Below are 12,767 nucleotides of genomic sequence, written 5' to 3'. Positions count from 1 at the left end.
ACAGTGGAGTTGAAGTTGAAGGTGGTTTGGAAACCACCAGTTTCCCACATAGGAGGCCAGACAGCACAAGACTCAGTGATGGGTTTCCTACCTGTAAAGCTTACTCATATCAGCATGCTCAGTTCTGTAAGCAGCCCAATTGACATAATTTACATCTCTTAGTTTTAGAGTTAAGCTTGCAAGTGTATGCAGGGCTATGGCTTTTACACAAAGAAGGCTCAGCTGCCAAGTGTGGCACCCTGCAGGAAGAGTAACAGGAAGGGTTTGCCAGAGGGAAAGAAGTCTTCTTAATATATCTCTTGGGTTTTGAGCTAATAGCATTTTTATACCCACAAAAATCACTTCAGGTCCTTTTTAGGCATATTTTGTAGTCAAATGTTGATCTTTCCAAGGCTGCATAGATTGAAACAGTAATACCTATGTATCTTTATAGGCTGAGGAATACAAACTACTCTGGTCACTTTGTTAAAAAGCTTTTGAAGCTCTCTGAACAGTTCACTGAAGCAACTCCGTAACATGCACATCAAAAGGATAAAATTCCTATTCTGGAAAGATTCTGAATAATGTAACAACAGATGTTATGGTTTTCTGAAGCTTTTTTGTTTGTTTGTTCCAGAAAATAATAAATGAGAAATTGATTTCATCCTGTAGATTTCTCAGAAAGGCATGGGGCTAAATGCTTCTGCCTGCTAGCCTCATCAGACCTAAGCCAGCTAGATCTGGCTTGCCAAATGAAAAAAAAAAAAAAAAAAAAAAAGGAAAAAAAAAAAAAAAAAAGGAATGTTACTGAATTAAAGCATAATTTTGATTTATTTATAAAGGGCATCAGTAATATCACCTCTGTTAATTTCTTTTTATGTAAAGATAAAACCATGTAACAGCTTGTAATTGACATTGTCCTAGGTTTCATACAATTCTGCCAGTCAATGTACCTTAAGCTCTTTCTCCTCAGTCTGTGTAGTTTTGTTGTATGCTGGATATCTTGCTTACTATGACATCTCCTTTGAAGGTCGGTCAGTGCTGTAGAAGAAATCCCCAGTGGAGCTCACAAGAACAGCAGGCACAATCTGCTGAGTTTAGGTTCCACCTTCTCCGTGTCTACAAAGGATTACACAGCAGCTGCTGCATCACAGAAATGTTTGTTCCAAAGGAAGGAAAAGGTGACTAATGAAAAATGTATACGCTAATCTGAAAATGTAAATATCACTAAAGAGAAACCTCTCATCCAGTTGTCATTTGCTAATGATTTGCATATTAACTACTGCATCACCTCATTAGGTGAGTCTCCTAAACTGAGAGTCCAAATCAGCGTGATCTAGCTGTGGTAACTCAGAACTCAAGACAGTGAAAGGTCTCGTATATAAAGACTAAGCACAAGTTTAGAATTGAACTCTCTCTATCCTACATGTGTGATTTCTGCAAGCATCAAACACCATATGGAGCGTTTTCATCAACTACCTTGACAGAAGCTTCAGTATGGCAGAAAAAGATTTTTAGAGAACGTGAAAGGACTCATATATGTTCTACGGGGTATGCCTGGAAAGAAAGCACAGGCTAACAGTGAGTGTGCCAAACGTATAGTTCACCTAAGGGCCTACTTCTGATCGCTGTCCAGTTATAGGGCATTTTTGTGATTTTATTCTTTGTTAAATGGGAAGAAAAATGCTTCTTTGGCTCTGGCTTGGGTAAGCTTACAGTTGATTCACTTTATTTCCAGTGCCATAAAGTTTTATTGCCATACTCATCCATCCATTTATATTTTCTACCTTCTCTGACAAGAAAGCCTACTCCTTTTCGGCTAAGTGACTGCTCTCATAATGATGAGAAGAACTAAAAGACAAAGTAAAGATCTTCATGATTGCATGCATTCCTCTCCCTAGCTCCCTCCCTTATAATCAGACTGATGTAACCCAGAATATATGTCTGAAAAGAGCACAGAGTAGAGTCATTCAAAAAAATGAAAGACATACACAATACAAACGTAAGTATTGATGCAGAAGACACACAAGGAGCACTTAGAATGCAGGTTCTGGTCTGGAGCAGGCTAAAACTAAGTAATTGTGAAAGGGACATATGGTCTAAAGGACTTTTACACATTGTTTTTTTCAGGTTCATCTGTGCTTTTAAATCCTTGAAGCAGACAAAAATGACTAAATGTCTGCAAGTGGTAAGAGTAGTAAGATGTGAATCCTTCCAACCACTCTCCATGATGTAGTTCTTTGACCCATTTAGATATTTCTCTTTTTTTTTTTTTTTTTTTTTGAAAATTTATGGTTTGTTTCATAATACAAGTATTGTCCTGTCAAGAGACAATGCAGTTTTCTACCACGAATACAGAGGGACTATCAGTAAGAAGTTAAAGTCACAATGCTCAGATGACACGGGGGAGTAAAGGTTTGCAGAGGGAAGGGCTATGGCCTTTGAGCCTTTTTATTGTTCCCTGTTTTTATTACATACAAAACATCTGATTTGTTGTACTCTGTCCCGCAACTGTCAGAGCCTGGTACTTAAATTATTACTGCTCAAAATAGTAAGTTCTTTGTATTGTGTCCTCCTGACATTTCTAGCTCATGATTCTTTGAGAAGGTCTAGCTAAGATAGCCTTAAATCATTTTGTATTCACTGACATTTAGTAGCTCTGGTACTTGACAAAATACCAGCAATTGGCCACAAAATCAGTGTTCAGCATGTTGGTGAATTTAAAAATGTTTTCTCTCCTTAATGTCTAGACCTAATAATAGGCTGATGCCTTGTGATTTCCTTGTCGGTAGCCTGAAAAGAAAGCCAGTGTAGTTTAGCATTTAGACCACAGGATGCTTCTCTGTTCATAGCTCTGTCACTGATTCACTGTGGTATACCCAGGGGGGAGAGCTGCACATTGTGCACATGACACTACCCCTTAGCTGGGCACCTATACATTACACAGTGTAGAACCAAAGCTTGTAAGTCCTGGTGAAAGGAATACTAGGTCTTCTCCAAAATAGCATGGAAGCTGTGAAATATCAACACTTTTAAAAGCAAATCAGTGGTATTCCCTTAAATGGTTCTTAAAACTTGTCAAACTGTGCTGACACAAAAAATTAAGCTTGGAAAGAATCATTCTGTGCATTTGTTGAAGCTAAAGCAAAAGCATACAAGTTCTGCTAATAAGAAATATAATACATGGAATAAAGTAGCTCTGCATTTTAGAGTGGTTCCGCATGGCTGTTAGGCTTATGAAATCCCAGTGGTGTGTATGTTTGTGCGTACATGTCTGTGACTGCCAGAGTAACTCAGGAATCAAATGCTTTTTTTCAGCCACTTTTGACACAGAAACAAGGTTTCAGAAGAGACTATGATGTTTCTGTGAATATCATGAAAATAGGTGCTCTGCAAAGAAAATGGATCTTGGTTAAGCACCTATACAGAAGAAAAGACTCCACCATGAGCTCACCCCTAATTTGACCCCAAAGAGTCCACACAGGACAGTCCCCAAAGAGAAGTCTTTAATTAGCATTTGCATCTTATTAGATACTCAAGTCAGTTAGCTACAGCATACAGATCAACAGAACTATGTTTCATTGGTACCAGTGTTAAGGATCTTTATTACATTAAGGAGATATTTACTAAATTTCTAAATTGCCTCCTTACAGTTTTCAGGTCCAGAATTTATTATTCTGTCTAGTGAACCGCCAGTGACCTTACAGCTGCCTGGATCAATTGTGGTAAGTATGAACATTAAGAATTTAGAACTAATCTAGTCACCTTTGAGTTGGGGCTTTTTCTAAGTTGCATCTGAGTCCCAGCCCAGTACCCTTGTCATGTCCTCTCCCCAGACCAAGGTCCTGCAGATGTACTGAGACTTGGAAGGAGGCCATTTAATTCTCAGTGCTACACAGATATCTCTGTTGCTGAGAGTGTTGCAAAAATAGCTGAATTCATCTTTCTCAGCTAAGAAGGCTAATTTTAGTGCAAGACTTTTGAGACTAAAAGTATACAGCAAATAAGGAATGTGACATCTAGTGCCAATATACTGGACTTCTCCATTTTGCAGGCACACCCTTTACCTTTCATTAAGTTAAGGTAAAAGGCTGATAGCATACAGCAGTAAATATTAGAGTAAAAAAAAAATCTGGAATTACCCCCAAATCTAGAGTAGCCCTGATGATTGTAGAATCTGTGTTTGCTCAGCTGTTTTGTGGGGATTCCCTGTTTTTTTTTTTTTTTTTTTTTTTTTTTTTTTTTTTTTTTTTTATTGGATATGTTTGGGATATTGTTTAATGTCAAAAAAGGCAGGGAGGATGTCTTGTGACCAATTCCATTAATTGTGTAGTGACAGGAGACTAGTAAAAAAGTACAAAAGTGCTGTGGATCTTGTATTGCTTGTACTTGGCACTCATTCTTCACTCTTTGTTACATGTTCTTAGACTAAAAAAGGAAAATCCTATTTGTCCCAAAGGGATCTCAATGTGATTCTACTCAACGGGCAGTGCCTTGAGGTGCAATGTGACGTCAAGTCCAAGGCAAGAGATGTTTTCAATACTGTGGTGGCATACGCAAACTTGGTGGAACATTTCTACTTTGGCTTGGCTTACCTGAAAGGTACTGAGACACAGCTAACTACAGTACCAGTTCTCTCCTGACAGTGCCTTTTTAGTCCCTCCATTAATGAATTGCAGCAAGATCCTTTAAGATCCTCAGATGAAAGCAAATCCAAAGCTTAAGTAAAAATAAGGAATGTTGGCTTAAACTGCACTGCAATGATGTAAAGCATGTCTGCCCCTGAACCGTGCATCAGCACAGCCATGGAGATACTGGCTGGTATTCCCATGCGGAAAAGGCTCTGGCCCAGCCTTACACTGGAACGATGCTGAGCCCCGTTCCCCCAGCAGAATCCCAGGAAGCACTGTACTGCGGAGGGCTGGCTGTCACTGCTCCTAGGTGTACATTGGGGTACAGGCTCAGGTATTTCACATATAAAATCCACATCTTCCTAGCCCACTTCTGCTGGCAAACACAGCTGAGGTACTGGGAAGAAGAATACGTTGTGTGAAGGGCACAGGGATTACAATGGGGCACAGAACCTGACTACCAAGCAAGATGCAAGTCCCATAAATTCTTGAACAATTCCAAAGATACCACACCAATCCAGCATCTAGCAATTGTAATCATAAATTACATATTAAATGTTATCCTAAGTTCCCTGACAAAGCAGCAATAAGGTAACTATGGCACAGAGAAGTAGATGCACTGAACAATCTTCACTGAACAGAATTTTGGGCTACTGAAGTTATTTTGGGCTCCAAACTTAATTCTCATTTCAGGTAAAGAGTTTTTCTTTTTGGATGATGATACCAAGCTCTACAAAGTGGCTCCAGAAGGCTGGAATGACCAACCCAAGAAGAAAACCTCCATCATTAACTTCACTCTATTTCTGAGGATAAAATTCTTTGTCAACCACTTTAATATCATTCAGTAAGTGCATGGTTCTGCTGACTGATGGTAAAACAGTAGCATTTATGCTGCGTGTTCAAAGCTCATTCTGTGTTCCTAATCCCTTCTATGTTCCAGGCATGGCTTGACAAGACATCAGTTTTACCTGCAGCTTCGTAAAGATATTTTGGAGGAGCGATTATACTGCAGTGATGAGACTGCCCTGAAACTCGGCGCTTTGGCCTTACAGGCAGAGCTTGGCAATTATGCTTCTGAGGTGTGGATAAATAGTACAATATTTCTCAGAGGTCTCTGTCAACAGCTTTTACAGCTTTTGCTTGTCACATACTTAAAAGATGAAATGTGAATAGCATGTAATTTTAGCTAAGTCCTTCAGTAATCACATTTCAGATTTAGTTTAAATAATTACAAAATTTGTCTGATTAAGCAACGGTAGTGAGCCAGATGAATTTGGCAGGAAACATGGCAGAATGATGAAAGACTCTTGGTCCGTTATAATTAGCAACATAGCCAAGAAACTCCAGAAAATCTGTAGAAAATTTCCAGCATGGGCACAGCTTGGATGTGCAGAGGGGCTTAAAGAGATTAGAAAGCAAGGAAGAGAAAAATAAATAAACACTCCAGATTTCACAGAGATTTTGTGTGTAGGCTCAGATCCACAAGCTGCAAAGACAGGCAAGTTGCTGATGGAATGTCTGAACTAGTTCTTGTAGTTTCAAAGCATACAGAAAATATCCATTTAAGTTCTTTGCCATATCTTTAGTTATATAAATTGGTGTAGCTCTGTTAATTAACTCTGAGTGGTCTGATCCATCTGGTCTGATCCAGCTTTGCATTGGTTCTTGCTGATACAGCTGTGGCTGTCAGCTCTAAGTGCATGACTGCAGCATGCCCATAGGCCCACCTCTGCATGGTGCAGTGTGTGCTTTGAGTACCTTGCTGAGCACAGGTGCAAGAGGCACAGCTGTCAGGATGTTATCTGCTGTTCCCTATCTCCTTATAGGAAATGGCAGCAGGATGACTTCAGTGTATGGGTCACTGAAAATGGAAATGCACCAAATAAGAAAAGTGAAGACAGAACAAAAGGCTCCTCTCTCTTTGTCTTTTCATTTTTTCCCCCAAAGGTACATGGAAAGAGCTATTTTCGTGTTGAAGACTACATTCCGGCAAGTCGAATAGAGAAAATGACCCTGGCCTATGTACAGCGAGAGCTTGCTAAATTACATCGTATGAATCGCTCCCTATTTGAGGACGAAGCTGAACTAGAATTTTTGAAGGTAACTTGCCACACACCAAACAGTATTTATCTGTTTAGTTAGAGGCAGCAAATCCTTTTCTATTTACCATTGTCTATCATTTCCTTCTTGTCTGATACTGAGGATTTGAGACGTGGTGAACAAATCTGAATATTTAAAACAAAACTCACATTTTCGTTCTGCTGTATATACTGTTACCATAAATAACTTACATGACATTGAAATATTAGGTTTCCTTTTATTGGCAGTTTATAAAGAGTTAATGCACATTTCAACATCCTAAGGGTTGATGCAAGTTTCCAGCATGTTACGAACATGTTGTCTGGGTTCTACATGGTTATAAATACACCTATTGACTGTATTACAGATGACTGTAAAGCATGGGAATAAGCACTTGACTTCTGGAACTACATCAGATGTTCAGACACTTTCTAAACAAGCAGTGAATAGTTGTTTAAAAGTATCTATGAGCCCTGGAAGTGAGAAAGGAGTTAGCTGAAGTATTTTCTCACATGACTATTTCTCTAGGGTGTTAGGATGATGTGGGATTTAATTTTTTTCTTGATGTCCCCTTCTCTCCAAACTTCTCTGCTTTCCATCAAATGAAAAATGTCAGGAATTAGATAATGAATAAATAACAGCCATTTTGCTGCAGTGCAGTGCCTTATGCTTTTATTTATAGCGTCGTTTTAGTTCAGTTGCTGTTTAATTATGTTAGTTTATCATCTAATACTGTCAGTGGAATTGAAGAAATAGATTGAAGCTTAGCCTTAATGACAGTCCCATCATGCGTGGCAAATCCAATGAAGAAAAGCAGCTTTGTTAGTATCTGTTTCAATGAATAAGTCTGTAGAAGGAGCCAACGCATCATACACACTGAGAAAGATAGCCCCCATGGCAAGAACAAGCAAATTCCAAATATAAAAGGGATTAAAAATTAAAACCAAGATTCAGCTAGTGATTATGGACACCCCAGTTTTCAAGCCCTGAACATTTCTGCTCTGGATTCTTTCTGAAAAATAGATCTCTTTAAAGTGCTTTGTTTTGGCTACTTAAAATCTCTATTCATAGTTGAAAAGACATTTGGAAATTCTACATGAGCTTCCCAGAAAAAAGTGTATTACAATAAACTCACATTGATCTGCACATCGCAAGAGGCCAGAAAGTCATCTTCATATGCTGTAGTTCTGTAAAAGGTCTCAGTCCCATTTTAACATTATGTGGCCAAGTGTAGGCGGTAGAAAGACAAGCAACAGCATCTAGAAGTGCTGGGTGTGGTTCCTCAGAGCGTCCTCTGCACACTGTCAGAAGGCAGGACCAGAAGCTGGCTCCTCAGTCCCTTGAAGTATAATCCTACTTAACTTTTCTCCCAGCCAGGAGCACCATGCAAGAAAGAAGCCATGCTGAAGGTCTGTTATAAAGTCTGTCATTTAAGGAAATTGTGGGGCAGTAAAATTCCCTCAGAAGTCACCACCATATCTGTATGAGTTACCTTGAGGTACAACTTAGCAAACTCTGTAATTTAAGATTCTTGGCAATGGAAGGTTATAATGTCTGGTTCCAAAATATGACAGTGATGAAGGAATGAACATATGTATTTGAGTGACTTTGCTGAAGGCTGGGAGCTGTGGTATCGCTGCAGTTAAGATTTCAAGTTGTTCATCACTGTTGCAGAAAGGAAACTGCACAAAGCTGTAACAATGCCAGAGCAGCCCTGGCACCAAAGTATAAGCGGTTTTACTAAGATCAGCATATCTGCTGTACTTCATGGTTTCCAGGTTTGCTCAGGGAAACAAAGGCATAGTAAAGAGAATGGAAAGAAACTATGTTTAGCAGCTGATGAACAGCATTAATCTTGCATGGATTTCAATTCAGGAGTCCAGGCAAGTGCTAAGTAGCCGTAATACTGAGCACCTCAACACAACTGTAATGTTTAGATTATTATACAGGAAGCTAAATAATCTTCTTACCTTTTCAATTGAGGCGTGTGGGAAAGTGTTTTCAATTTTATCAAAGAAAATGAGTGTGCTATGACATACACAAGGCAGGTGATGATTCTGTGATGCAGTAAGTATGAAAATTTTGTAATTTTTTTGGGTTTCCAAGGGTTTCTTAAATGAGTGAAAGAATATTCTGTAAAGGCACTCAAAACCATTTCCCTTCACACCTACCTACCTTTTTCTCCCCATGCCTCCTTTTGAATAATGTGTGATGTGTTTTTGTTTGTTTGTTTGTTTATTTTTAGGTGACTCAGCAGCTTCCTGAATATGGAGTGCTATTCTATCGTGTGTCCCAGGAGAAGAAAGGAGCAGGAGGGGATATCATCCTGGGAATCTGTGCCAAAGGCATCATTGTATATGAGGTCAAAAATCACACAAGAATTGCCAGTTTAAGATTCCAGTGGCGTGAGACAGAAAGAATTTCAGCTCATGTGAGTTGCAACTGAGTGAGCTGCTTCTCCACTATACTATTTTACTCCCCTTCTGCCTGTCACTTTGATAAACTTCTTGCATTCAGAGCCAGGATTAGACTCATTCCATACAGACATGCGCTTTTTGAAACCAGTTGAAAATCTGGATGTGGATCTCAGGATAGCTAACTCTTAGCGAGGTTTCATTCTGGCTTTTTTTCTTTTTGCCAAGATTGAAATCAATTACTACAAAACTGAGTAAGCCGGTATTGACTACTACAGGAATGATGTCACACCTCTTGAGAGCATATTCCTTATTCATTCCTCTATCATCTTTACTTCTCTCTCTCTTTTCTTTCATTTTCCTTTCTACATCAGGTCACAGGATCATGCCTTCACCTTTCTAGACCTCACTTTTTGCATCCTCATCTCTTAGTATATTGATGTCTGTTAAACCAGCATTGGTGACAAGATTATAACCGCTTTCTAAATCATATTCTGCCATCAGAGGCGTATCAATGTATTACTATACACTGTAGGCATCAATCTTCATCACACATCTCCCAACCTGTTTGCTCTCCCAAAATGGCCTTTCTTTAACATCTGTAGGGCCAAATTTTGCCAAGCCTATCAACCTGCTCCCAATGCAGTCAGAGTCCAAAGGCTTTTTACATTCAGCACAGCGCAGTTATGATCCAAATGACAAACACCTCACTCAGAACTGTTGAATTTACGGTGGGCATTTACTGCAACCACAAGGGATGCAGCAAGGCATAAATACATCTAGACAAACCAACAAGATTATACAAATGAGCTTTCAGTGCCTCAGTATAATGACTGATGTGTTATATGAAGCTAGCTGTGCTCTTTTTTTTTTTTTTTCCCCTTTAGAGAAAAAAATTCATGATTGAAAGTAGTTTCAGTGGCAAGAAACACACATTCATTACTGATACAGCAAAGACGTGTAAATATCTGCTGGACCTCTGCTCAGCCCAACACAAATTCAATGCACAGATGAACTCTAGGCAACTTCGTCAAACTTCATCAGGTGAGCAATAAATGCAATTTCATTGTACAAGCTACAAGACAAGGTTAAGTGTTACAGGGGAGAAAAGAACTCACAGGAAGGGAAAGGTGTTTTAGTTAGGCTGAGAATCAGAACCTCCACAGCAACTTTGCTGTGCCTCAGTTTGTCATTTGCAGAGCAGAAAATAATGTCTCCTACTTCACTGGAAGCTGGAGGTGTGTCAGTCTCATTTAATGAGCTAATGTGAGTGGCAAGGGGTACTCTGCTGAGAATTACTACATAGCTAAACTCAGTTTGAAGAAAAGCATGACTAAACTTCCCTTCAGGAAACCACAAGACTTTGTTTGTTTGTTTGTCTGCAGTAATATTTCTTAATGAAAATTACTGTGTAGTTCCAAATAGAACAAAATGATTGAGAGTTAAAGAAATTATAACCAAGGTCCCAGTTACAAGCTCCTCACATCTCTGAAATCAGCCAGACTTATACAAGCCGTGTGACTCTGGTTGTGAGGTTGTGTGTGCTGCTGTCCCAGAAAAGCAGGCTCTGTGGAGGCAGTGATGGACAGCAGCTCAAAATGCCACCTCTGCCACTGCAGGGAGTCTGCAGGAGATTATGAGGCTGTTTCTATGTGAGGGAAGCTCGTCCTCCTGCCCTGCTCAGATGCATACGCTGCAGTCTCTTGGAGCCCTGCTAGCCATCATCCCTGCTCTGGAGTCACCACGGCAACGCTCAGGCCGAGCTAACACCGTGGAAGCGAGGCCCTGACAAGGAGGCCCCGGCAGTGAGGCCCTGACACCTCCACAAATGCCCCCGATCAAAGCCACTGAGGGATGAGGGAGCCTGGGTTTAATGCTGCAGAGTAGTATTGCAGAAAATTGCATTCAGGGTAGTATTTGTTAGGAAAAGGCATGGGAGGTCAGCTGGCACGTACAAGCAGAATGAAAGCCTGTATTTGTGCTAGCCTGCACCACACCGGGTTCTTGTTTTATTTTCAGACGTGCCTCCAGTTGCCTGCTATCCCTTTCTTCTTCAAGTCCCCTCCTAGGGGTACTCCTGCCCATCAATTGAGAATCTAAGTAAATCATCAGTGCCTTCTCCAGCATTATGTTGTTTCAGAGAAATAAAATCTTTTATTTCCCTGAAAATAGATTTGTAGATTGCAGAGCCCAGACATCATTAAATAGCAGATTTCACACAGAGGTGGAAAATTGGATACCATACATTACCACAAAGATCATCTCCCACTCAACTTCACTTGTGTAAATCCCTCAGGGCAGAGAAGGATTGATTCTTGGCTTGTTTCCGATCTCAGGACAGCAGTGTTAGTAGTGCTCCTCTCTTCTCAGACACAATAGTGGGCCTGTGGAGGATGGAAAACTACCAGCCTGGTGATTCAGTCTCTGACAGACAGCTTTCTCCATATCCTGAACTTTTACAACATGCAATTTATAAAGATACTCACGTTTAAATTATACAGGGCTGTACATTTTATCTGTCTTTGTGCAAAGTGAATTTGTAGTATGATTCACAGAAATGACATCTACATACAGTGTATATTACCTATGAAAGAAATTGATTGAAAACTCTTTTCATGCACTCCTAGGCCTGGATATCCTCAAGGATACCAGAACAAATATATCTGTGATGTCAATCTTTTTTTCTGGCGTGTTCAAAAGGCTAGACAGAAATGGCTTAAAAAGATGGGATGATGTCAGCGGACTTATCTTTCTCTCCTCCCCCTATCTCCCTTCTTATTCAGAGGAAAGTAAATTTATGGAAATAGACAAATCAAACTCTTCATATGCAGCTCAGCATGAGCACCTTGCCCTGATTCAGAGACTGTCTCGTTCAGAGAACGTGCTGTATGGGGCAAACCTGGAAAACCTTTCTGCTGGCATGATGAGCAAGTCTTGTGATAACCTCAGTGTTGAAACCGGCAACAGGACTAAAGACAAAAGCAATCTTGCCAGGTAGGTTTGCTTTTTCCTCTAAACCTGTGGAAGAACACTCAGTCATACACAACATCATTGTAAACCTCTACAGTAGATGTAAGGCAGGCTTTTATTTTGCAGTATTTACTGTGATCACACCAGAAGTCCCAACCAGGACCAGGGCTCCTTTGTGTCAGCAACAGTGTAAACACAGGCAGGAAGGTAACAACCTCACAGATAAGACCTTGAAACAGATTGGCATTTAAATTTGTACCAGGCAAATTAAATTTGTTCCCAGGCTCCAGAATTAACCACTTACTGGGATATGGAAAAAGATAAAAATAAGGGAGAATGAAAGTAAAACCTTTAATATGTGCATCTTCTCTGGAAGTTGCAGTAGGTGAACTGAATGCACAGTGGAAGTTGTTTATGAGCAGGTCTCATCTAAAAAATTCCTCCGTGACTAAAGGTGCAAATCACAGAGAACAGCATAAGAGCATCTCCCTTTTCACTTACAGTGGTACACCAGTGTAGGCAGTTACTATAGCTGCACAGCATTTCAAGGCTTTTGATGAATTCTAGTGCCTTCTGGAATACTAAGAATTAGAACAGTGCCAAGAAGAACGGGAACTACCAGGAAAACTTTCAGACACGGTTTTGTCTGAATGAACAGCAGAGCTAATGAATCATACTGAGGCTATGTTGTGTT

General features: G+C 40.0%; 1 protein-coding gene across 1 annotated transcript in view; it reads left to right on the top strand.

Moving 5' to 3' along the window:
* FRMPD2 (FERM and PDZ domain containing 2) overlaps positions 1–12,767 on the top strand; it is a 62,708-nt gene that overhangs the window by 12,155 nt on the left and 37,786 nt on the right. Inside the window, exons 6-14 of the mRNA XM_032191179.1 lie at positions 2,110–2,167; positions 3,633–3,704; positions 4,407–4,581; positions 5,304–5,454; positions 5,551–5,689; positions 6,558–6,710; positions 8,935–9,120; positions 9,991–10,147; positions 11,887–12,097. Of these exons, the coding sequence (XP_032047070.1) occupies positions 2,110–2,167; positions 3,633–3,704; positions 4,407–4,581; positions 5,304–5,454; positions 5,551–5,689; positions 6,558–6,710; positions 8,935–9,120; positions 9,991–10,147; positions 11,887–12,097 (1,302 nt within the window). The remainder of the gene's footprint in view (positions 1–2,109; positions 2,168–3,632; positions 3,705–4,406; positions 4,582–5,303; positions 5,455–5,550; positions 5,690–6,557; positions 6,711–8,934; positions 9,121–9,990; positions 10,148–11,886; positions 12,098–12,767) is intronic.

Source organism: Aythya fuligula, chromosome 7, assembly GCF_009819795.1.
Source record: "Aythya fuligula isolate bAytFul2 chromosome 7, bAytFul2.pri, whole genome shotgun sequence".
Taxonomy (NCBI): domain Eukaryota; kingdom Metazoa; phylum Chordata; class Aves; order Anseriformes; family Anatidae; genus Aythya; species Aythya fuligula.
The sequence above is the reverse complement of the archived record's forward strand: the minus strand, read 5'-3'. Positions and strand labels throughout refer to the sequence as shown.